This window comes from Rattus norvegicus, chromosome 14 (assembly GCF_021556685.1).
Source record: "Rattus norvegicus strain SHRSP/BbbUtx chromosome 14, alternate assembly SHRSP_T2T, whole genome shotgun sequence".
NCBI lineage: Eukaryota > Metazoa > Chordata > Mammalia > Rodentia > Muridae > Rattus > Rattus norvegicus.
Genome location: NC_141547.1, coordinates 63,896,753 through 63,922,794, shown reverse-complemented (window position 1 = coordinate 63,922,794; position 26,042 = coordinate 63,896,753). Strand labels below are relative to the sequence as shown.

At 40.7% G+C, this 26,042-nt stretch overlaps 1 protein-coding gene across 7 annotated transcripts in view; it reads right to left on the bottom strand.

Annotated features, from left to right (window-relative positions):
* The window catches only part of Ppargc1a (PPARG coactivator 1 alpha), a 655,952-nt gene that overhangs the window by 75,879 nt on the left and 554,031 nt on the right, over window positions 1-26,042 (bottom strand). For 2 of the 7 annotated variants that reach the window (XM_087584412.1, XM_087584411.1), the window contains one exon: window positions 13,817-13,996. In XM_087584412.1, coding sequence (XP_087440538.1) covers window positions 13,817-13,996 — 180 coding nt within the window. 7 annotated transcript variants of the gene reach the window in all.

The window sequence follows — 26,042 nt, the reverse complement described above, 5'->3', positions numbered from 1 at the left end:
GCAATAGACAGGTCACACAGTCCAGTAGAGGTGATCGTCATGTCTGCTGACTCAGAAGAAACACATTTGCCATTCAAAGTCAAATCAAACAGGGTAGGGCTTGAGCTATACAGAGTCACAGGCTCAGTTATCTGCTAAGACCAGGCAACACCTAGTCACCTCCGAATACATCTAAACACAGAAAATTCTTTAGCTCAGTGTGGACAGAACGCCTTTGTCAAAATTGTCAGTTCCAACAATTATTGCAAAGCAGCCCAGGCTAGATCTATCCCAGGAGAAATTGACACAAATTCCTCTAGGATGGCAGCCACACAGCTAAGGTTGAGGATTAAAGGAGTGAGACAGTAGCATGGTGACCTAATGTAACACTCCAATCTGTGGCATGCAGAGACCTGGAATTGGGAACCAGCAGGAGAAAAAAAAGCCACTTATCTTGTGGAGAATCACTGTGCTCCAGTTCCCAGGCATTTGTTAGGCTCTCCTCCCCAATATGAATAAAAAAGGAGCCTACCCACTAGGCTGCACTACCAAAAAAAGCCAGGTGGAGACACACAGCTCAGAGGAGAGCAGGGTGTCCCTGCTAAGAATTGGCTGGCAAGACACAAGAGGATCCTGACACGAGAACCTTTCTGGACATAGTCTAAGCTGGCTAGGTTCCTTGGACACCCAAGAGAACTATGTCTGGAATACAGGGCCTCCAAGTTCACATCTGAGCAGATGAGATGACACCCAGGGAAGCTAATATCCTTAGGCAAAGAGTCCATGGAAAAATCAAGGGCATTCCTTTAAAAGAGGCTTCTTTTCATCTATAAAAAAAGCTGTTCAACTGGAGAAATAGACTTCTCAAAGGGGACCAGGGAGAAGAGATTTAAGTCAGAGCATTACAGAAATCTGAATGGGATCTAATTGAATAATGCTTTTAGCGAAATGATTTGTGGTTTTTCAAGAGAGGAGAGTGGAGGGATACAGGACATTCTTCCTGTAGTGCCATGCCAAGGGGGACAGGACAGTCCATCAGTTGCTCTACCAAAAGAGGTAATGCGATGGCAGTTAGAAACAGGGGATTAGAGACAGTTTGTTCAGAGAGGGCAATGCCACCCATACAGGGTGCTTCTCACCAGCCAAAAGCATGCTAGCCTTTCCAATTGGACTGAAATATCATTCTCAGAGAGAAAGGTCACCAAGCCTAAAATGGTACAAAACGGTTCTGGTCCATGGTAACCCCAACACACACATTGCCAGAGGCAGTATGTAACCCCTGCTGACAGAGGGGCTGTCTTCCTTCAGATTGGCCTCCTCTTATTTTCCCTCAACAATTCCAACGAGCAAATTCTTATTTTACCCAAGGGGTTTCCTGATTTGCCTATCTCAAGTCTCCTAATTTCAAAATCCTGAGCCTTTGCCTTAAAGGCTTCAGATCCCATCTCTTAGCTCCTAGGTGGAAAGAGAAAGGTCCTGTAGCTGAGGGAAGCTGTCTCCAGAAAAGACAACAAACACTATAAGTTGTCAGTATTTTTGAAAGAGAAAGAAGAACAAAATTTATCATTTTGATGAGCAATATACTAAGGTGATATAAGCCCTTCCTGTGCTCCCTTTAGTACAATGTTTACCCGTCCCCCTCTCCCTGCTCTCCTCACTCAGCATGAGCTTCCTGGAGTCAGGGGACATTCTGCTCAAAGCCACTGTCTCCCTAAATATCGACAAGTAGCTAAACATGCTATGGTATGATAATAATTATTTTCTGGTGAATGGATACATAAATCAGTGAAGGAATGGGTGAACTTCTAAACCCAAAAGCACAAAGAAATGCAAAAATGAGAACAAGAGCTTTGACCAGCAAATCGTTTCTTCCACAAGAAGACATGACCATCCATCTCACTGACGACCCGCGATGAAGAGAGCAGGGTGAGCCATAAGCCTCAGAAATATCTGCATAGTGTTTGATTTAAGACAAGACAGTGTCCTGAGGTCTTAAAGTTAGCAACTTAACTGGCTAAGTCAAAATGATTGCAGATACAGGCTGAAATGCTTTCTTGTCCCCGGGCCATTTGAAGAAAGATGGGAAGAGTTGAACACATCTAAGAATTTCTCAAAAGCAGAAAAAGACTTGCACTGGTTTCTCCTCATGCCTCTGGTGCAGAAATTTCAACCACTGTGAAAACTGCTCTCTGAGTTGCTCCCTAGCTGCTGGCGAGTGCCTTTCATTCGCCTTTTTTTTCCTTACAGCAAGTTGCAATCATTTCTTTTCTCTCTCTCTCTCTCTCTCTCTCTCTCTCTCTCTCTCTCTCTCTCTCTCTCTCTCTCTCTCTCTCTCTTTCCATTTTCTGACTCAGAAAAGTTTGAACCAAGTGTCTTCCTGTCGCTTCCTCTTATTGCTCTGATAATGAATTAAGAGTTAACTGGGGTGCAAAGGCAAGCAGAAAGCTTGACAGAGCACAGAGTTAGAGAGTCTTGTAACAATTAGCACTGATTTTCATCACAAGAATGGAAATTTTTTTAAAGAGAAAACTTCTTTAAGAAAAATAAAAACGCTCACAAACGTACAACTCGGCAGCAAGACCTGCAGAGTGTTAACCCTGCAAGGTCTGGGTAGAAGTGGCATCACTGGATGGCAGAGAAAGCACGTCCAATTAACCAGTTAGCATTCATTTGAGGAAAGTTAGCTTTCTTGGGGGAGAGAGAGAGAGAGAGAGAGAGAGAGAGAGAGAGAGAGAGAGAGAGAGGTAGCATCAGGAGAGTCAGCTTTACAAGAGCTATTTAAAGAGGGTACCTCCTCCTTTGCTTTCTCTTACTTGCTTGCTTTTTTATTTCCTTCTTGTTTTAATTTTAACTTTAATTTTTGTGACCCCCTCGACAATTCTGGGGGGAAAAATGTTAGTTTGACATTATTGCGAGCCAGAAGATGACTCTATTTATGAGACAACTTGACAACATACAATTTCATGCTTGTTGAACTGATGGGTGTTATATATTCACTGCGACTATTATGAAGCCTCACCATTATAAATATGAAACAGTATACACTTATTCAAAATAACTCCAGCAGTGGCAATTTATAGCTCGGTTGTTTGTGCTCTTATGAAGTCCAAATGCCACCTTAAGAAGCTGTAGCTCGCAGAAACAGATGTGCAGTGTGACTGTGACCAAAATGGATTGACGATGACCTATGTGGAAGCAGGCTGTTACGCTTTGGTCTGTATAACAGCTGACACCCGTTTGTATTTAGATATGTGAGTGTTGGGAACACTGTGTCCTTAAAGCTCTGTTTAAACATGGTCCAAGACATTTGTCTCCTGGACTAATTATTTTACCGCCGGTTTGTGGCAAGGATCCCAGTCGCTGCTGCCACCCCTGGCCCCCCCGCCCCCGTCCCCACCTCATCTTTATAAAATAAGATAATGTAAGTATATAGTCACTCATATCCAGAAGCAGAGCATTCCATCCTGTTTCATAAAGTTACCTCAAGGACTTTAAACCCTGGTCATGTCAGGTGAATGTTGGCAAGATTTCCGGAATGCCTGCATAACAGGATTGTACTACTTTCTTGATCAGGTGCCTGGGAACAGGGCAAGGCTACACACCATCAAATCATAAGCTGTCACAGAAACTGTTCTTGGTCAGGATCCTCCCCTCCCTGCCACCCCCCACCCCGCCTGCCTCCTTTGCTTTCTTTCTCTTAGGAAGCTTCAGACAATTTGCAAGTGTTCACTTCCACAAGGACAAATTTGGAATAGTGAGGAACAACACAATTTATCCAAATGTGGAAGAAAATGAAGGAACCAGGCACCTTGCTAAAGCTAGATATCAAAAATTTGCATAAGCAGTTTCCCAACAACAACAGAGGTGCTATTTGGAACAAAATAAATCACACAAACCTTGGCCAACTTTGTGATGGCTTCCCTGCCTGTACATTCCCTCAGTACGCTTAGCTCTTCCGTTTCGGAAGGTCAGGGTACTAATCTCAGCCTTTAGACCTAAACAGGTAACTGTTTGCACAGTTATTTTTGTCTTCGATGAGTGAAGAAATAAATTCAAAATATTGGAAATGTAAACTGAGTTTTCTGGCACCTTCTTGAGTAATTCCTGTGTTTCTTCTCTGTTAGCTTGCTTAATTTTAGGTAATACCCCTACTTCTTATCATGAGACCTATCGGGGGATTCTACTACTGGAATCCCAGGTCCCTCTTGAGCCCCATTTCTTCAAAACAAGATATTTTAGACTCATTTTTAATATAAATTTTCATTACACGTAATCCATTGCATTTGGTGTCGAGTTACAGAAGGACATTTTCATACAAAAAGAAAAAAAAATACTTGATATGGTCTTAGTATTTAAACCCATCCCAGCAAAGTTTATTATCCGAAATCTGTAGCTCTCCCGACTGTTCCTGTGGGCCTAAAGTGAAGGTGCTGTCGGTCCATCTAGTAAATCCGAAGTGAGAGATAACATAATCACACACATTCATTTCTCAGGGACCTTGGCGGCTCTTATCTGCTGGCTTTTATGATCTCTCATGAGCAGCCAGGAATAGCAATTTGCAGCCTGTTTGTAAAGCCATCTTAGTCTGAAGCTAGCCTTTTCCTCTTTTATCACACGGTGATACTCGGCAGCTAAGTCCCAGTCGCCACAGCAAAATGGGCTCTGAGCTCCATTTTAGAATAATGTAAGTATTCGCCAGGAGTGTGGAACGTATCAGACATGGAACAGAGGGCAATTATCATTTCAATGAGATACTTCTTAATAGAAGACGTTGTGCGTGTGCTGCTGAGATGCATTGATAGGCTGCCCACTGTAGAGTGGAGCTATTTGGGTCTCGCTCCTCAGTCTCTCAAGCAAACATTTCCACCATTCACACAATGGTGGCTTTTCTAAAGCCTTTGCTCAACTTGATTTTACTATTCTATCACCTAGAACATTAAACACCAGACTCTAGTTGTGTGTGTTAAATCACAATTGTTTCTTATTAAGTGTTCCGAGCTACCCATTTTTATTAACAGTTACTTTATTAAATCCTTAATAACACAGATAGAATAGTTAGTTAATTTGTGTGTTGAGCCATGGATGTTAATTTGTAAACATAATAACATACTGCAATCATTTGCATAATAGCATTTTAATCTTTTTAGTAAAAGCTGTAATTCCCTACAAAGTACACTGCAGTAGAAACTAAGCGAGTATTGGTAATAATACAAAAGGCCTTAAAATTCTGATCCTATTATGGTGTTGGAACATACCCAAACTGCTTGCATAATCTCTGAAATGTTACTGTTCTCTGATTTAGGTGTCTGTGTCAAGAATAAAAATGAAGTGTAACTGGTACTGTAGACTACTTCCTACATGTAATTTAGTATTTGCCAAGCACCAGCACTTTTCAACTAGCTCTAAGGCTTTCCTGTAAAGTTCAGAGCGCCAGCATTGAGCAAGGAACCCTACACAACTCATTCTCGAGGCTGAGCAGAGAGGAAATCATGCACATTTGGCATCAGGGAGGTCACTGGGTACCAAAGATTTGGCTACTGGGCCTTCCCTACCATCCTGCCTGATGAACCTCAGTGTATTGTGCCCCTTTAAATAACTGCCTGTGAACAGAAGTTGCGAAGGAATAGGAGAGTGGGGACAATGCTCAAAGAAGATATTTCTGGGGGGACATTCTACAGAGACTTAGGCTGTAGAAGTGATAACACCAATCTCAAGACTAAAGGGAGAGGGAAAGAGAAAGTTGTGTATAAAAGACAGGCAAAGATATTTTCCCCAAGATCTGGTAATTCATTAATCCATCTGGCTGTGAACCTTGAATGAAGAGTTTGCAGTAGGAATGGCTGGAGAGGGCCAGGTGTACACAGCATTAGTTGTTGGATCCAAAACTGTGAATCCTCTTAACATTTTTGGAAAGAACAGGTACACAAGCATCATGTAACATCATTTCCGAATGTATGGCTTCACAGATAAGAAGTTACTTTTGCTTTGAAAAATCGTATCCTTTTGAAGAGTAAGCTCTGGACACCTCACCATGGCTTTCTTTCCAACTTCCCCTTGTGTTCATCCTGGCTACTTAAAAGTCAGCATCTTTGACAGCAAAATGAGGTTTCCTGATTTGCCTTCCTTCTGAACTGCACAGGGCACAAGGAGGCTTGAGAGGTTAAGGAAAAAGATAAAACTAAGCCTTCCAGAATCATTTCATATCACAGGCAGTTCGTTTTATTAAACCCACAATAAAAGTTTTCATTGCTAAAAGAATAGGCACATAATTATAGGGACAAATTAACCTTGTTTAAAAAAATGTGAAGTCTGGGACAAGAGACTGTGCAAGAACAATTTGGGTCTTGGTTTAACAACACTCATCTTTGTATCAGCTTTGTGGGTTCTTCTCATTCCTAGGTGAGCCATCTGCTGGGCTGTGCATCTATGACAACCCACATAGCTAGATGTCTACAGACAAAGAAAAACAGCATATGTATGAGGCTACCACACAGCACCCAGGTGCTGTGAACAAGGACTGTTTGCCCAATGCAGAACCCAGAGTAGTGTTTGCTTAAACCTAGATGGACAGCTTTGAAGTAACCAAAGGAGTCAGCGAGTCATTCTTTTTCTGATTCAACTTCAGGATTTTCTTCCTGTAAATGTGGGCTTTCTCTCTCTGTCTCTCTGTCTCTCTGTCTCTCTGTCTCTCTCTGTCTCTCTCTGTCTCTCTCTGTCTCTCTGTCTCTGTCTCTGTCTCTGTCTCTCTCTCTCTCTCTCTCTCTCTCTCTCTCTCTCTGTTTCTTTCTTTCTAACATATCCAAGCAAAGGAATGTTTACTTATAAATAACTCACTTGAGATTCTGGGAAACCAAAAAGCTTTAAGATAAACAAATGTCTCACCCACTTCTTAGAACACAGAGTATCTGACATGAAATGTCTTCTAACACCCCTCACAAAATCACAAGATAATCAGTGCTATATAAAGTTAAGGCTGGAGGTGAGGCACAGCAGGTAGATTACATGCCTTGCATGAAGGAGACCCTGCATTCAATCTCAAGCACTGCCAAAGACAATGAGCAAAAAATAATAAAAAAAGTAATCAGTGTGTCTAATTAAACATATAGATTCTTGCTTTCTAGACTACAAAGGCTGGTAACTGGATCAGCTTCTATGATGAAGAGTAGCGAGTCTCATCCCTCATAATTACCACTTATATTAACAAGACCCACAACTGAAGAAGTATGTGCTAGTGACCCATGGTCATGCAACCTGAATCCTGTGACTTGCTATTTATTAGCAAGAGTGGATGCCAAAAGACACAGCCCTGTGGGGCAGAACTCCTAAGCCATATTTTTTCCAGTGGTCAGCATAATGGCAGGGAGAAAATCGGGTGATAAACCAGATGTTCCCAAGATAAGCCAGATGTTATCAAGCCAAGAAGTCTAAAATAGTGTTTACCTAAGGGGCATAAATGAACACACACACACACACACACACACACAGAGAGAGAGAGAGAGAGAGAGAGAGAGAGAGAGAGAGAGAGAGAGAGAGAGAGGTGCACACAGGTCAAGCCCCAGTTGGTCTCTCTGTATAAGCTGATGGTAGATGGTCGTAGCAGCAAATGCAACAGCAATAGCACGCAGACTGCATCAGATTGTTGGTTTCTGATTTGCGAGTCTCCAAGATGAACATCTCACTGATTTATGCTCAGAATTTGGAATTTTGTGGTAGACTACAAATGCGAAGATAAGTACAACATAAATTTTTAAAATACTCCATAAGTCTCCGTGAGCTTCAACATTCTTCAATGTTCTTATGTTACAGCCAATTATCTCCCCATTTAAATGGCTATTATTTTCTTACTTGAAGTCTATGCTCTTGGAAAGTGTCATTACCAAGTGTGGCAAAAAATCTGGTTGTGGGCTGTAAATTTAATTTAAATGGCAAACATTTATTGATTGCAAATTGGGAATCCTAGAAATCTTTAAAAAGTGATTATTGTAAATGAATTCACTCTCTCTGCACAACACAGGGGAATTTATTCTTTGGATGATTAAATGAATATAAGTCTGTTTGTTTGTTTTTACATACTTGGTTTTCTTGCCTGCTTTGTTAAAATTCCAACAGGATGACCATTCATAGACTAGTCTTCCTGGACACTGGCACAGAGGCAGAAACTCATTTACCATAGAAGACTGTAAAATGTCCTCCAAGAAGACAAGAGAGGAAGTGTAGACATCATGTACATTTGTGAACTAGGGTTCATATGATCTGCTTGAAGCCATAGGGACGTGAAGCATTGTTTGTAAAATGATTTACAAGTTGTAGGAAGCACTTCAGCTTGTAACACTGGACAGCCTTGTGACCAGGAGAGGTATCCATGAAGACCTGATTCCTTTGGAATGTGTTCAAGTCAACATTACTTGTCACCTCCCTCTATATATAACTCATATTATCAGGGCTGATGGAATTTTCCTTCAAGGTTCTTTGACTCTTTCCCTGGATCCTTATCCCTTTCACTCCTCTCTCGCCTGCCCTAGTATTACATGCATACTCTCTGGCTTCCCCTATTTCTACTTGCCTTTACCCCTTAGATCTCCCAGCATGATCTCTCTTTGGTACCACCTCCATCATGCTGGCCTCCTGTGGGGCACTAATTTCTCTCATACAAATTCATGAATACTTCCCAATATGGCCTGCCATAACAGCACAACTATATTAAATCTAAACTCACACCGCGTCTTCCCACGGGTCCACATTTTCTTTTGAGTGAACCAAATTCTTCACCTCCAGCCCTACTTTCTAAAAACCTTTCTTTCACACTCTTACCAGCCTTGGCGAATCTACCTACCTTACTGTTTCCTTCCTTAGCTGGAAATCACACATACGTGCACACTTGTAAACATGATCATGAAATGTTTGCTAGTTGCCAATATAAATATAGTACATATTATATATGTATGCCTATATGTGTTAGACATTCCTATTATGGACACACATGCATGTATATGGCTGTATGGTTCTACACTATTTTCCATTTGTTAACATACAAAAGTATGCAAACACACTTGTGCACATATATGCTCACATAGCCTTCCATTTGAGGCTACTTGTTTTACACTTCTGCATTTGGCCTCCCAAACTGCATTTAAATTTCCTTAGAAAATGAAGACAGATCTCCCTTTGAGCTGTATAAGTAACTGACTTTTTTTAAATCACTTTTAAACTGGGAAATTTTCAGTGACAACCATCAACCTCCATCCTTTTGAATCAGAGCTAAGGGTCTAGTGAATTTGCCAAGATTGGTTATTTTAACTTCTTAAAATGTATATAATCTATATCCATGATTGAAAATGTTAGGATATCACAGAAAGCCACAGATAAAAAATAATGAAGCCACCTGTATCCTCCTACCACGATAATCAAGTGTTCTGAGAGATTCCATCACCCACTCCTAGGCAATGCACTACAGAACACCTTCCACACAGACAAGGAGTCGCCACTCAGCCTTCGCCTAAACAAGTTCAGAACCTTAAACCTCACTGTGAGTTGCAGTCACTACTAAAGCTGAGTGCTGGCTAAAACTGTAGAGTCCTCTTCCATAGACTCTCCTCTATGTCTTTTGTAGAAAATGACCTCCAGACAACTGTATTCCCACATACCAGTGTTCTAAGGAATCCTAAGCAGCTGCATTCAGAAGTACCAAACAAATGAATGAAAGACGTGCATTCACTCATATCACGAAGGCATTAAAACAGGTGTTAAACTGAAGCACAGACAAGGTAGCTCACAGTGACCCAGAAAGGTCCAGGTGCTATTTAAATGAACTCCATACCACCCATCTTTACACAGTGCTGTTCCCTGAAAGCACTCCTTTATTCTCTACCAAACAATGCACAAAGGCAACTGGGGAAGGAAGTCATGTTGCAATCCTCTAAAACATAAATCTTGCTACCAGTGTGTTCACAGACAGCATCCTGTTTTCCTTACACACGGATCAAGCACTGGAGGCTGTCCTTATGGGCTCTATGCCCTGCTCTCTGAAATGGCTTCTAGTCACATTCACTTACATATCCACGTATGAACTTTGCACACATAGGCTAATTTGTGTCCAGTGAATGACGTGATCACCTATATGTTCACACTGCTTTTGCCACACGTGGAACTTATTCTTTCATAAATTGTGAAATTGAATTGCGTTATTTTATGTGAACAAATAATGTATGTTTGTGTGTGTGTGTGTGTGTGTGTGTGTGTGTGTGTGTGTCTACAAGTGCCCAAGCATGCTAATATGGAGGTTAGAAGTTGACATCAGGTGTTGTCTTTAATCAATTTCAATCTTAATTTTGGTACAAGATCTCTCACCAAACCTGGAGATGAGCAGTTAAATAAACTGACAGACCAGGAGGCTCCTGGAAACCTCCTGTTTCCACCCACCAAGCAGGATTTTGGGCATGCATTACCATGCTAGTCTTCTGACAGGGGTGCTTAGGAGTCAAATTTAGGTTCTTGTGCTTGTGCACTAAGTGATTTATCCATTGAGCCATCTTCCCAGCCCTTCAGCTCCATTCTTTCTTTACCATTCCTTATGTTATGTTTATAATGTGGAGTGAAAACTAAACTCGAGACTTACACATATGCTAGAGGCCATGGAAGTGAATACTTCACACTCCCAACACTCAACAAACATCACATGATGGCTCAGCTGCACCATCATACCAGCCTAAACCTCACTCACTGTTCTGATTATGATTCAGAACCCTATGGCCAGATTCCAGCAATGTCATCAATGTGCAACTTGAGTCAGGGAAAAAAATGTTTAACTCCTCAATAGCTTATTTTATCCTGGGAGGCCGAGGTACATAATAATGCTTATAATTGACAGATCAGCACAGGCAAAGCTGTGACTGCTCGGCTTGCTCAAGGCTACAGCCTTCTCAAATGTGATGAGGCAGGACTTTGAGGATCAGGAGAAGGGGAAGGAACACAGGAGGAAAGTCCATGGGAGTGGATGGCCCTGGGAAACAGCTCTTGTGAAAAGCTGCTTTGGCAGAGGGCACACAAGGCTATGGCCAGGCAAAGAAGACTCTGTCCCTAAATATGGAATGACTCAATTTTAGAATTTCACCGATGCTCACTTTTGTTTTCAACTGTGGGAGAGATGTGTGTGAGTTTGACACTAGAGGGCAAAGAGTGAGGGAGTCAGCACTCTCTGAAAGGGCTCATGACGCTGCTGCTGTCGCTGGTGACAGTGTTGCCACATATGACCTTACCCTTTGCTTGGACAAAGAAGAAGGGATCCTGTGACATCAGAGAGGATTGCCACGAGCCTCTGTCAAAACGGTTACTCTAGTCCTCTGTTGTTGAGAATAGCTGACACATGAGTCTTCAGGCCCAGGCATTTCTACAATTTTATAAGGAGACTTACTCTTCACTGCACTAATTTTACCTCAGCAATCTGATCAAACCAATTCATAAAGGGAAACTTCAGTGAATAATAATAATAATAATAATAATAATAATAATAATAATAATACCACCAACCAGGGCTTCTTAAGCTCAGTATCAGCCATTTGTAATCAATCATTCTATTTTACAATGGGCTGCTCTGTACAATCTAGGGTACTTAGTGTCATTCCTTGTCTCTATCTACAAAGTACCAGTGGCATCATCTTGGAACCTACTCTTATCAGTCAAGCATACCTCCAGACACTGTCAAATGCCCCCTGGGGATGCAAAATTGCCTTTGGTTGAGAATCATTGGCTTAAAATGACCTAATGGGAGATTAAATTAAATGAACCATGTGTTTTAGAGCATTGCAAACAATCCTATCAGTGTGGGAAGTTATATAGGGAAACAAAAGGAGTGGAGAGCACAGATTGAGCATCTATATATAGATAACTGACTGGCTGCTGGGCCAATACTCCTGAAGCTATAAATGAGAAGTACTCCATGCAGATTCCACAAGATGAAATATGAGGAGGACATAAGGTCATAGGGAAAGCTCTGAAACCAGCCTCCCTGGGAGGCAATGATTACCACATAACCTCCCCTTGCTTTTCAGTTATCCCAATACCGTCATCTGTAAAATGTGTGGCATTCACCCAATATGGAGCAGCCGTAGCCGATCATTAGATAGGAGGTCTATAGAGATGGACATGTTCTAAATGAACTGTTTATTTAATGCTGCATGACTTAGAATGGGCCTGTAACCTGACAAGTGTACTGGATGAGGAATGTTCAATTTACCAGTTCTAACCAGCCAAGTCCTCACATGAACTTTCTAAGACCCAGCAGAGAAGCCTGGGAAAGGATAACCAACCACAACCCATTGTTTGTTGCTCACTTCCCTCAGCCCTGACCCCCCCCATGCCCCCTCCACCTGGAACATTCGCTTAAAACCCATGCAATGTTCCAGGCATATTGTAGAATGTACCATAGAACATCAGCTCACCAACTACACAGTGCCTCCACACAGGCCAACACGAGGAGGAGACATTCCATTCTATTTTTAAATATATTGAGCAAAGAAGCAGCTTGATGCATCTTTGTAAAGGATGGCCGTCACCCAAGAAGTACGGTCTCCCTATTTTTATCAATGATATAGACTTTGAAGTCAGATACATTTAGAAATTCAATGTTAGATCTTTATTCGTCAACTGTGTGGTTTTGGTGAAACTACTTAACTTTAAAACTCAGTGCCTGCATGTGTTAACTGAAATATATATATATATATATATATGTATGTATATATATATATTCCATGTGAAATAATATATGAAAATAAAAGATACGTGTATCAATATACAGAAAGCAGAAGTATTCCATTATGGTAGCCATTATTCTCACTAATTATTTCTTCTCAAATAGAATCATTTTTATCATTCACTCATTAAACAATCATTTATTTATTCAGTATCACCTATGAAGCCAGTGATAGAAAGATTGAACTCTTATAAAAAAAAATTTGCTCTCTTGAAAGATGGAGAGATTTTAATAAGTAAGTGGGAAGATAGGAATGTGCTGACTGGTGGCTAAAGGAAGTTCTGTGCAGCCTGGCACAGAGGGGCTTAGAACCTCTCAGATGATGATGATGCCAAGGCCGATTTTGATGCTGAAAATTAGCTGATTTGGCAATCTGCACCCAATTCACTTGTCACCACACTCTCTGAATGCTTCTCACTATAAGAAATGATTTATTTTCAAGTAAATGACTCCCGATCTTGTGAGAGTGAACCTCGTTTCTCTGAGTAACACTTTAATAGGAGTAGATTAACATTCTTTATTATAGGGTAGACTCATAATAGGCGTCTAGAGTCTGGGAGGTAATTCTCGCTACTGAAAGGAAAATGAATTTTGACTAATTTATAAGTACATACTAAATTTTTTTCTTTTTCGAGTTTAGAAATTTTCCATCATGCAAGAAAATTAGGGGTCTGAAACAATAATATAATAGTAATAATCAAAGCCGTTCACTGACAAGGTAAAACAAACGGAGACAGACATTAACCCCTTAGTGACCAGAAATGCCTTCTTCTGTATTAATTCATATCAAACACCATTTGCTCCTGGGAACAGAGAGGAGTAAACAGCTTTACAAATTTTTCCTTCCTTGTCCCCAAAGCTTTCACAACCCCTTGTATTTCAACACAGTTTAACACACTCTGCGGCCCTTGGCACTTTAATTCTGAAAAAGTACCATTTTTCCATGACAGAGACTCTCTATCTGTGATGACACGTTTCCTATGGGTGACAATGTAAGAGCCCCTACCTGCTCGGGCCCAGCACCACACCGATGTGGCACAAGCCACCCACGATCAGATAGAAGCTCATTTCTCCAAAGGAGATGCTTACCTCGAATATGTTCGCGGGCTCATTGTTGTACTGGTTGGATATGATTTCTGATTGGTCACTACACCACTTCAATCCACCCAGAAAGCTGTCTGTGTCCAGGTCATTCACATCAAGTTCAGAAAGGTCAAGTTCAGGAAGATCTGGGCAAAGAGGCTGGTCCTCACCAACCAGGGCAGCACACTGCGGGAGGTAGCAAGGAAAACACAGCAGTTATTAACGGCAGGAATTCACTAAACAACAGAGGCATGTGACGGGAATTAAGTCTGGTTAATTCAATGACAGCACCAAAGCTGGCCTCAGGGACTTTAATCACCAGGGGAAACACCTTCTATTCTTTTTTCCCTTGGCTCCCAAGGGGTATTTTGTTTAATTTCTTCCATCGAAATCCTAAACCCATATCCAAGCTAAACACCATGTTTCCAGGAAGGCCGCCTTGATTCTTCCAGGTAGAAACTAACAGGAATTTTTCCTACCTGCAGGATAGTTTCACCTGATGAGTTTTAAGCCTCTTATAGTTAACTATACAACTGATTTTATTCTGTCCTTTATCATTGGACTGTTTGAGAGAAGTTTGCAAGTGGATTTATACCTTGGAATCACCATCAGATATAATGGATATCCCTATGAACAACTGGTTACTGAGATAACAGAACTCAAGGATTAGACTAGAAAAACTTCCTCCATGCCCACTCCTTTTAAGTATTATACTCTGTACCATTCATTTAGCAACTAATGATGCAAGTCTTCTAGCTCATCTCCAGCTCTCCTGAATTGTTATTTAAATCATTTACTTTCACTTGACTTTTTATGAGTTCCCTGACTTCATCCTTAACAGGTCAAATGCAAGTTCCCTGAGTTAAAGAACTAAATTCATATTATTTTTCTATGTGACCCTTATAGCTTTCACTAGAAATAGTTTGCAAGGTGTGTGTGTGTGTGTGTGTGTGTGTGTGTGTGTGTGTGTGTGTGTGTGTTAGGTGTGAGGTGACCTGTCACCTAAAAGGAAAGAAAAAAAATTTAAAAACAGAAGTTCTGTACCATGACTATATTTTGTATTTTGTTGAGGTATGTCAAAATCACAGTTATGGTGAATTTAAAAATGGTTATATGTGTATAGAGATACAAAATGGTTTCAATATACTTATAATATATATGTATATATATATAAAACTATATATAACAATGCCATATATATATGAGGGTTGGGGGTGGGTGTATGTATGTCTGTGTGTGTGTGTGTGTGTGTGTGTGTGTGTGTGTGTGTGTATTTTTTTTCTAGCAATTAGATAGTCTTTCCAATCCCCTGACCTGTTGCCTTCTGAGGCTATCAGAACCCCTTACCAAAGAGATGGTATCCTATTTAACTGGATATTTCATTGTTGAGCCAAGTCCCTGTGCTCTAAAGAACCCTACAGAAGATCTTACTATGGGGGTCTGATGACAGTGGAATCATCAGGACTTCATCCTCTCACCAGCCAGCTGCCTGAATCCAGGCATTCCCACACAGAAACAAGACCACCCCTCCCTCTACTTTCCAAGGTCCACAGAGAAGGTATTTACTGGTTCCTCTTTAGGCAGCAGTTGAGACATAAAGCTGATAAACTTCCTTGACTTTTAGATTTTGAATAAAATAAGTTTTATGAAGATTTTGTTTCTGGAGCACCCCTGTCATCCCTGGCAGGTTGCATGCAGGGGTTTTATGCAGCAGTGTGACCTAAAACCATGCGCTGAGGAGTAGACACCAGGTGAGGAGACGGGGAACAGAGACTGCATACCATTACACTTTGTCTAGAAGACCACCAAGCCCCAGAGCATCCTCAAAGGCAGGCACATGGCCATGCCAAGAAAGAAGGCCATGCCTTCTTTCTCATCTTGTTGGACTTTTCTTTGTAATATCCGAGGTCAGCCCAAAATTACAAATGACTAGGTTTGTAGGTAGAAGTCTGACTAGAAAGAGTAGATCTTGTCCGGATAGAGTTAGTGTTTTGTTATAGCTGTAACATTTCCAAGGCTCCATTCTTATCCAAACTACACATCCCCAGAGCACAGCCACTTTTTATTAACTCTTCTTCAACACTGTGAGTGCAGAGATGAGGGAGAGTTTGTCAACAATGCCAAACAAATCACGGATGTCACGGGTGGAAGATTCCTTTAAAAAACATGAAGGGCCACAACCAAAAAGAGCATCCCCATGAAAGCTAAAGCAGAGGGCAGCTCAGTGTACCTCTGGCGCTACTGAAGCACAGAAGTCATGGTTGGGGATGGTGAATTGTCACCTGACCTCCTTGGAGACAGGTTTTTGCCATCTCTAGCTATACTCTCTAAGAGAGACTAGTTTAAAGACTCTTTAACCTTCAAGAAAAAAATATGTATTTGAATATACCTTCTGACAACTATTGAACACATAAGATTAATTTGTTTTAGCATTCTGTTTTGCTTTTGCTCACTCCCCCACCTATCTCCCCCTCCTGCCTCTCTCTGTCTCCTTGTCTCTCTGTCTCTCTGTCTGTCTGTCTCTCTGTCTCTCTCTCTCTCTCTCTCTCTCTCTCTCTCTCTCTCTCTCTCTCTCTGTGTGTGTGTGTGTGTGTGTTCATGCTTACTCTTACACTATGGCGCAAAATAGTGTTTGTGCTTGCCAATGTTGACATCCTGATCAAATCAATGCTTCTGAACGTGGCCTGATCCTACTTATCTAAAACACATTCACAGAAGCAATTTCTCCTGTTAATTCCTATTTGGGCTTGGACAATGCCAGATTTAGCAGGCTGAGCCGAGTAACTGTCCTTGTCTGACACGCTAATATTGATGGCTCCCTATACATCTGTAACAGGTGTGTCCTGCCTCAATTACACAGGTACTCTGTGGCCGCCTTGCAACCGTGAAAGCAATTTCACAACTGGAGCCTTAGTTTTTACAATAAGATTTAAGAGGCTAACGCAGTCTCTAAACACAAAAGGCTAATTATTGTACGTTATTTCACCCCCAACAGACAGTCTTTTCCCTTAGTTAAGGAGCAGACAATAAATTAGCTTAACTGCATGGATAATAATGATTCATTATAATTAAGTATAATTCTCCATTAACCTTTCAGAGGTTTTGGTGCCATTGGTGGTAAATTTTAAAGAGAGAGAGGGGAGAGTGAGTGGACTCAGCAGCATTAATTATATTAATAAAAAAAAGAATCTTAACTTCTGATGAAAACATGAGTTGAGCTGGGAGGAGGAATGGAGACAGTAAAGAATGACAGTCTTCGTGAAGTGTGTCACGTGAACTGTCTCTATCCACCCTAGTAACCTTATTGTACATCACCTCCATTAAGCTGTGAAACACCAGGAGACTCTGAGTAGCTCTGGTGGTTTGGGCTTTTATTAGCCAATACACTGTCCTGTCATTATGTGCGAAAGGGCATAATAGGTTTTAAGATGACAGCAAACATTAATGATTCAAAAAATGAAAGCCGTCACGCTACCTACTGCATGCAATATTTCCACGGGCACGAATGACTCTCAGAGTCACAGACTTGAAGGCACGGGTTTCTAGCAGCTGGCTGTCTACTATGCCGCACTAACTGGCCGGTCACAGCTGACCCAGGACTCAGTCTAAGGCTGGACACTGAGCCCTTATCTCCTTAAGAAAAATAAAGAAAGAACAAACTTAAAGCCATAGTTACAAATGGCTGGGATGTTTATTTGCAAACAACTGCAGGAATTTTGACTATTAAGGCAAATCTCCCTCATCTCTTTTAGATCACAGCACTTCAATCTCTGAGCAGCATCGGGAACATCCAAGAGGTAAAAATGAAAGTGATTCGAGGGGACCTATGGTGTCAGCCAGGCAACCACCCACGGGTTACGCTGGCTACTCCAACAATTAGGACTTTGAAGCCACTTAGAACTCTGTCTTCCAATAGCCACAGGACACATGAATTATCCATATCTCTTCTGCCTTGCCAAGAAATCACAACAAGATAACAATAATTATAACCCGCAAATCCGATCTGCCAAAGCCTAGGGAAAGCCAACGGAGCCAACATCTGCAGACCCAGCAAAGAGTTAAGAATCCAGGGCACGCCTGGCTAGATAGGAAAAATGCGTTCGCAGGCGGCCTCGCCAAATCATTTTCACTTTAGATGTGTATCACTGCACCACACGGACATCTTATTTAATCAAATCACGTGTGGCACTTGACCCTCCCCCTTACCCTACGTGCCCCCGCTACCGGGAGGAAGCACCATTGTTAGTTAGCAGCTCCGATCCTCCGCGCAATTCAATTCGGGTCCATCTCACCAGAGTCCACAAAAGTTTCACTTGTTTTCCAACTTGCCCAAACTTTCCCGAGAACATTCCATTGTACTGAATGCAAACACGCTGAAGTCCTCTGGCCCCAGCTAGACTCCAGAGATTACGAGGAAACTGCTTGTGTTTTTTCCTCCCCTGTATGAATTGTAGCCAGCAGAGACTGTGGAATTGATGTATTGCGGTCTATTTTTACACAAGCAGTGAGCAGCTCCACACACGGTCTGCATAAACTCCATTCTCTCCCAGCTTCAGGCAGCTCTCCGTGGTAGAGAGATTTAACCATTCGGTTTCTCGCCACAGAAGCAAACAGAAAGCCTTGCTCTCTTAAGGCTGGGATTTTTTTTTAACTCGCTAGCCAACCCTTTCAGCCACACACAAGTGTTTTAAAGGAAACAGCACTGTCGTTTTGTGTTCTGTGGGAAAAGCAATCTAACTCAGCCCCAGCAGGATTATTTAGGATCTTGTAAATTCTCTGTTTAATGAACAGACAGAGCAGGGCGGAAAAATAAAAATCCTGACGAGAGTCAAAACGGACTCTCTTTTAACACATCCATTTTAATGTTTATCTTCATTTTCTTATAAATAGAAATGGCATTTTTCCAAGCAGGGCACTGAACACTGGAAAGACTTCAGCGCCTGATTCATATCAATATCTTAGAGCATAAATATTGCATATGAGTAGAAACGGAGCCAAAGGCACATGGAAAGAGTTTCTAACTGCTACAGATACTGATGACAGCAGCTAAGCTTTGATTTGCTCAAGGCATCTCCGAGCCACCTTAAAATAGCAAACTTATTGGAGTTAAGATAAGATTGAGATTTCCCCCTCCAAAAGCTCCCGCTGAGCTACTTTCTATGTCCCCTCCTTTCCCCTGGCCCATCCCCCCTCCAGGAATCATTGCATCTGAGGGAAGCTCCGGTCCTGCAATGCCCAGCCCCAGCTCACCTCTATGTCACTCCATACAGAGTCTTGGCTGCACATGTCCCAAGCCATCCAGCTCCTGAATGACGCCAGTCAAGCTTTTTCAACTCCAATCCACTCTGACACACAGCACACACTCATGCAGGCAACCAGCCCCTTACTGAGAGTGAACTGAAGGCACCTGTCTTACTACAGTCCCCAGTCACATGACAAAGCTATTAAAAAGTAGGCTGGGCTGTCACTCACCCAGCCTCCCTTCTCCTGTGCAGCTTGCTGCTCAAACTCCTGACGTCACTCCGAGGCAGCCCTCTGCCTCAGTGAAGTAACGCTTAGAGAGGAAAAAAAAATAGAAGAAAGAAAGGAAACACTTGGCCTTTGGGAGGCTTCAAGCATCACACTGTGACTAAAGCCAGCTTTGAATGCCACCAACTCTAAACCGGAGCCCTGGTCATATAATAACTCAAATCTCCTGCAATCTTTTTTTTTAAATTTACCTTATATCCAAAACAGGCAAACAGCAAAGGTCCTCTGTTACTGACACAGTAGCTACACCCTTGCCTAAAATGTGTGTGCTTTAAGAACTGGTTTCCGAGTGGACCCAGGCTCAGCTTGGAACTGAAGCAAAAGCTCCTCATGTGATACGTTTCCATGAGATTCTTTTTTTTCTCCCTATTAGGAGAGTGTTTGAAAACAACGAATCCCCCTTTTTTCTTTCTTTCTTTCCTTCCTTCTTTCTTTTCCCTATTCCTTCCTTTCTTTCTTTCTTCCTTTCTTTCTTTCCTTCTTTCTTTTCTTGTTTGGTCAACCAAACAGCCTCATTTGTTTAGGTCTAAACAAACTCTACTCCAAATCAGCTGTCTCCTTGGCAGTGGGGAATGCAGTCTCCAAAACTGTTACTGCGGGTTTGCTTTGCTCCGAGTAAGGTGAGCAAACCACAACACCCTAGACTCTTGGGTTCCCCTCATGAATCTTTCCATGGCTCTCATAGGCTCCCAGAAAACAAATGTTAGTAAATACAATTGTCGCTGCTGCCAGCCCTGAAACAGATTAGCTACTCAACTGCACCCCCCCCTTTCTTTTCTTATATGTAGCATTTTCTTCCTCCTGGCCTCAGGGTGCCTTTTAGAATAAACATTGGATTCCAACCCTATGCCCTGGGTTGTACAGTTTGTTTTTGAAATTAAGAATGTCCAGGGGATGAAGGGAAAACATGAAAATGGCATCAGCAGAGATACTCATTTCTTGGACCTCGGTTACTAATTTTTTTTGTCGTACCTGAGTCAATGGGGAGTAATGCAGGTGCAGCTGTTTTTACTGTGGCATTACATACCAAATGCAAAACCAACTCTCAGCACTTTCCATAACACTTGGGTGCTCAGACGACATAATCCTTCCAAACACAGTGAGACATACACAGGGGATCTTTGAAAACATATTTCCATAACATCTCAAACCCCACAGACTCAAAAACCAGCTCATTTCCTTTACTTGACAGTAATTTAGAAGAAGAAAAAACAGTCCCTATGCATCTAAATATAATTTATAAAGCACCATTCATTTAAACTCCTATTCCACTGAGGTTAATTTAATGTGTTCTTTATTGTCTGTCCCCTTAGAAGGAAAACATTAGTTTTCTCTCAGTTACTCAAACAGTAAAGTGAAAAAAAAAAGATATAACACAAAGAAAAGTCCACCATCTTGCTCTTTACTTCAGACCCTGAAAAAGGGGTCTGTTTGCTATGATGTCCAAACTAGTAGCCAGAAAAGAAGGTAATGAAATCGACAGTTTGTCAATCAGTGAACAGAATGAGATGACCAACAGCTTTAACATTCTAAATTAGGTGAATATACTTCACTGCTACAACTGGTCTTCAAGACAGCAGAATGGTCTTATGCATTTAATTTTCTAATTCAAAGGAAGGAGGAGGAGGAGGAGGAGGAGGAGGAGGAGGAAGAGGAGGAGGAGGAGGAGGAGGAGGAGGAGGAGGAGGAGGAGAAGAAGAAGAAGAAGAAGAAGAAGAAGAAGAAGAAGAAGAAGAAGAAGAAGAAGAAGAAGAAGAAGAAGACGACGAAGAAGAAGAAGAAGAAGAAGAAGAAGAAGAAGAAGAAGAAGAAGAAGAAGAAGAAGAAGAAGAAGAAGGGCTAGAAAAGACAAGACAACCTGGGATCACTTTCTACACGCAATTAGTGTAGCCTTACTCTGTACTCCCACAAAGAAACACTAATTTTCTTCCCAATTAGATTTTTACTTAATGTAAAACTTAAGTAAACTATTAAAATTCAGGACAAAGGTCATTGGCTCTACCCTCCACACAGTCAACTGTGAAATAATGCTGGCCGCTTGGCTATTAATTATTATCAAGCCATAGCGGCATCCTGATGGTAACTGATACTTTGGTTTCTCTTTGTCATTGGCTAGGCATCCACCATACTTTTTTAAAAATCCCATGCACACCTCTTATAGATATTTTCTCTCGCTCGATCACTCTGCGTTATTGTTCTGATGGTTTAACTTGTTCACACTGAGTTGTGGCAGTTTTTTTTCTTTTCTTCTCTTCTTTTTTTTTCTTTCTGTTTTTGCCACCTAATTCTACTTTGAAAAAAAATAACTAAACCAGCACACCCATGAATCTAACGATCTGCTTAAAACTGCTATTCTGCCCTGTACCTTCATAACCGGCTGTGTGAGGATAGAGAAAGCACATGGCTGGTAATCACAGACACACTGCCCTCTTCCCTTGCATTTCTGCTGCTGTAAGAGTCCATTTTAAGTCGATTTGTAGAGCAAATCAGAATATCTTCTACTTGTTTCTCAGGCCTCAAAATTACAACTCTAACGAGAAGGATATTTTAGAAGTCTTATCATTTGGTTAATTAACTCTTCAAATTAAAAGTCCTCTTCTGTCCAGCTTTCCTCTGTCCTCAAGAGAATTTAAATTGTTAGTTCCTCACCAACCTTGGGTTTTTCTGGCTCCCCAGGCAGTTTCTATATTTAATTCTCTCTGTGTCTTAACTACTGTTTCTCTCTCTCTCTCTCTCTCTCTCTCTCTCTCTCTCTCTCTCTCTCTCTCTCTCTTTTCTTCCACAACTTTGCATCAAAGATTCCCAAATGTTTGCTTTCAATAAACTAATGTCTGTGGAAGCTATACAGTGTGATCAGCTGCATATTCCAAGGGCTGACAGAAAGGGTGTACAGCATGAACACAAGGGAGTTCATGTTCAATTTAGGGAGGGAGGAGACCAAATCTTAATGAAGGAGAATCGTTTTTTATAAAAAAACAGTCTCACCTTGTTCAAAAAGCCTTTTTATTCTGTAAAACAGGCCATGTTCAGAGACAAGGTCCTTATGCTGATAATCCCAAGTCAAATCCAAATCAACCCATGTTTTCTCCAAACAATGGGTAAAGGTATTTATTAACACTTGATGGCTGCTTGTGGTGATATGTATCTACACAGTAAATTCCAGGCCATAGAATCCCTCTGCTCAGTAGTTCTGTTCACATTTGTTTTCCAAGATCCCATCATTGCTGGAGGCAGGAAAGCGTTCTCTTTAAGTTGATAATGTGAAGGGGTAGAGCGGGTGGAGATAGGGATCCAGGGAGATGAAGGAGGAGATTTCAATGTTGTATTAAATATATTGGATGACCTGTGTGTGCTTCCTTCCCCACTCTTGTTCCAATGTATAGACTTTTGTGTGTGTTCTTCATGCTCTATTTTATTTAATAGCCTATTTCTAAAAAGTGAAAACAATCACACAAACCAAAATATCCAAAGCCAAACACCTCAGACAATAGCAAGAGCGTGGATTTCAGTGTTAATGTTGTCCTGTGATCAAAGAAGGAATCTCGGAAGTAAAGAATCACAGCATGAATTTCTTTGCCCTTATAAGCCTGAAATAATGTATACAAGAGAGGAATGGAGGCCAAATCTTTAAAGAAAGTAGAGAGGGGAAACTGTGGGCAGCCAGAGGCAAGAAGATCAGGACACTAATCAATGAGCAGTACTCAAAATGCTCGCTCAAAAAGAAGTTAGGTGCCCACTTTATATCTGAGAAAAATACAGCAGCCGGAATGGGCAGACAGATCACGAAAAGACCTTAAAAGAATTATAGTATTTACCTTCCAAATCAAAACCTATGAGGCAACCCCTAGAAAGACATATGTACAAAGGGAAACCAACATTCCCAGGACTTCAACCTGCCTAGAGCATTCTAACAGAATGAACAAGGGCCTGTCCGGAATCACTAACATTTGTAGAGTTAATCATTGCTAAAAGGCATAAACTGTTTGCTTTTAATTCCTAAAGGGCCCTTGATCCTGACACCCCCACACCACTTTCTGAACACATACTTTAGGACTCTAGTTTGAAGCTTAGACTGTACAAGGCTCCAGGATTGAAAGCAAGCTCAAATTAACAGAGATCTTTACTCTGTAAATGTTCCCAAACTCAGTTTGATTTTACAGCTAAGGTGACGGTGCTGTCTAAGAGAACAGAAGGTTTTTCAGTGAAATAAGTGGAGGAAAGTGGGTAGACAACTTTAAATGCCTGTTAGCATTTGTGCATTTTTTCCTTTCTTTTCTTATAAGCAAGATTTGATCAGCATATTGAGCAACACAGCTCTCATCCCCAATAATACCTTCCATGAAGCCCCATAGAGCCAGTCTCAATTAGACCTCAAAATGTGCTTTTCACTTCTTTTTAATATAGCCAAAAATATCGTGAAAATTAATCTGAGCAGTAGTTTAGAATTGGCCTAATCTAAGAATAATGCAAGAATTGTGCTTACTAGGAACACAAATAAGAGATAATAAGGTGTTGATTAAAATCTGATATTGTCTGATGTTTAAATTGGACAGATTTGCGAAGCTACAGATATTTTCATTTATCTTAATTATTTCAGGTTAGCATTCAGAGTGATTACCTAGATAACAGCATTATTTACCAGTATTATTTTCTTAGATAAATAATAAGGCTTATTGCATATTTTTTAAAATGTGGAATGTATTAAAAGTTAAAGTGTTACTATGCCCCAAAGTATGATATTTAATTTAGTAAGAACAATGTTTTTATCTTATTCCCTGTGTTTGGTGAGGACTGGGGGAAAATAGGTATATGGATTGTTTAAATGGAAAAAGAAAAAGAAATCAAACTGTGATCCTATTTGTTAGTTCTGTAGTTGAGTCTTATACTTATCAGCTTAACTACTTGTTTTATGGGAGAAAATTGTACTTTAAAAACAGCCTCAAAAAAAAAGGTGGAGGAAAAGAAGGAAAGAAAAGAGCATTATTTTTCTTTTCTGGATCACATCAGAAAGCCTGGAAGATTTGGGAGTATTTCTTTTTGTCCATATTTTTTTTCAGTACCTTGACATTTGCATTTCACTTTAGCAAGCTAAAATGAGTCTCCAAAGGGTGGAGGCAAATACATGAATTATCTTCCTAAGTAACAATTAGCTTGAAGGTAGGTGGACACCAGACAAATTTTGTACAATATGTGAAATCTTACTTGATATCAGCAAGTCAGACATGGGAATTTTAAAGAAATTTCCTTAGTAAAGAATGACAGATCTAAAATAGACCTTCACTTTTTATAACTACATCTAAAAATATAGGTATTACGCACAACTGATAGGGTTACAAATAGATACATTTTTCCCTAGAAGTCAAATATATAATATGTCTCAAAAATATTCTAAGTGGCTAGCCCCATAGTTCCAGAAAATTAAGCTCTTCAGTTAAACAAAGAAATAATACAGGAATGCCTAAAAGATTATCAGTGCAAAAGTAAATGATGCTATACCATTGGCATTGTTGAAAATTTGAATGGGATGTAAAAGCCTTGGGTGGTCTACTTAACAAATTATAAAGTGGTATTTATACACATGGTATCAATACTAGTGTGAAAAATCTTATAAAATACATTTAGTAGCATAAAGGGAAATTGTTTTAAATATATTGAGGTTTCTGATTAGATTTGAAGTGATAATAACTATAAAAATTCTACCTAAAAATTTATACACAAATATGTGATGGCAGAAAGAGGGGTGGTAGAGAATAGATATGATGTTCACAGTACTGAGGACACTGTACGCATGTGTTAATTTTTTCTGGTGTCTATAATTTCCAAGTTTTCTTAGATATGCAAATGTCACACACATTCAGAAAAGGACTAGCTATTCTTTTGTTGTTGTTGTTGTTGTTGTTGTCGTCGTCATTGTTGTTGTTTTAAGAAACAGATACAACTTAGGTCATGGCTTCTTAACATACATGAGATAGAACAATCAAAAACAGCCCCTGAAATCCAATGCCTTCCTCAAATATTATTTAAGAGGAAGCCACAGCTGGAAAGTCTAGCATCCTTTCTCCCAAGGCTGTGAAGTCTGGTCCATGTGAGAGGGTCACTGCTTGGTCTCTTAGAAATCTTCCTAAGCCTGAGTTTCAGAGGACAGGGTGGATTAAGTTTATCTGAGGCATCACTACCATTTTTACTTTGTTTTCTTACTGAAAATGTTATCGAATTAGGCAAACACTATTTTAAAACTATAATTTTCCTTGGGAGGGCTAAATTTTCAGCCTGTTACATAAGATATCTGTTTGTTATTCCTGATTTTCCTTCTCTCTTGGCATACAGGTCAGGAGCATAAATCAAAAAAGGAAAAAGAGAGAATAGTGTCTCAAGCATTATCTGACTTAGAAAGTAAGAGAATTTCTCAGGAAGAGCATATGGATTAGGGAGAGGGAGTAGGGTACAGTTAGGGAAGAGCTGGCCAAATGCCTGCTCTAGAAGGGGCTTCTAATAAAGATACCTGGAGTTGCCTTACTAAGGAAAACACAGTTCCCATTTCGAAGCAGTGTCTTGCAAAGTGACCTTCTAAAACAACCAGTCTCCAATGTGGAGCTGCCGACATAAAAGATCACATGACATTGGCCTGTTTTGGAGACAGAACTTTCAAATAAATAGCAAATGGGACCAATTCATCTTCCGTGTCCTGGAGAACAGTCTACAG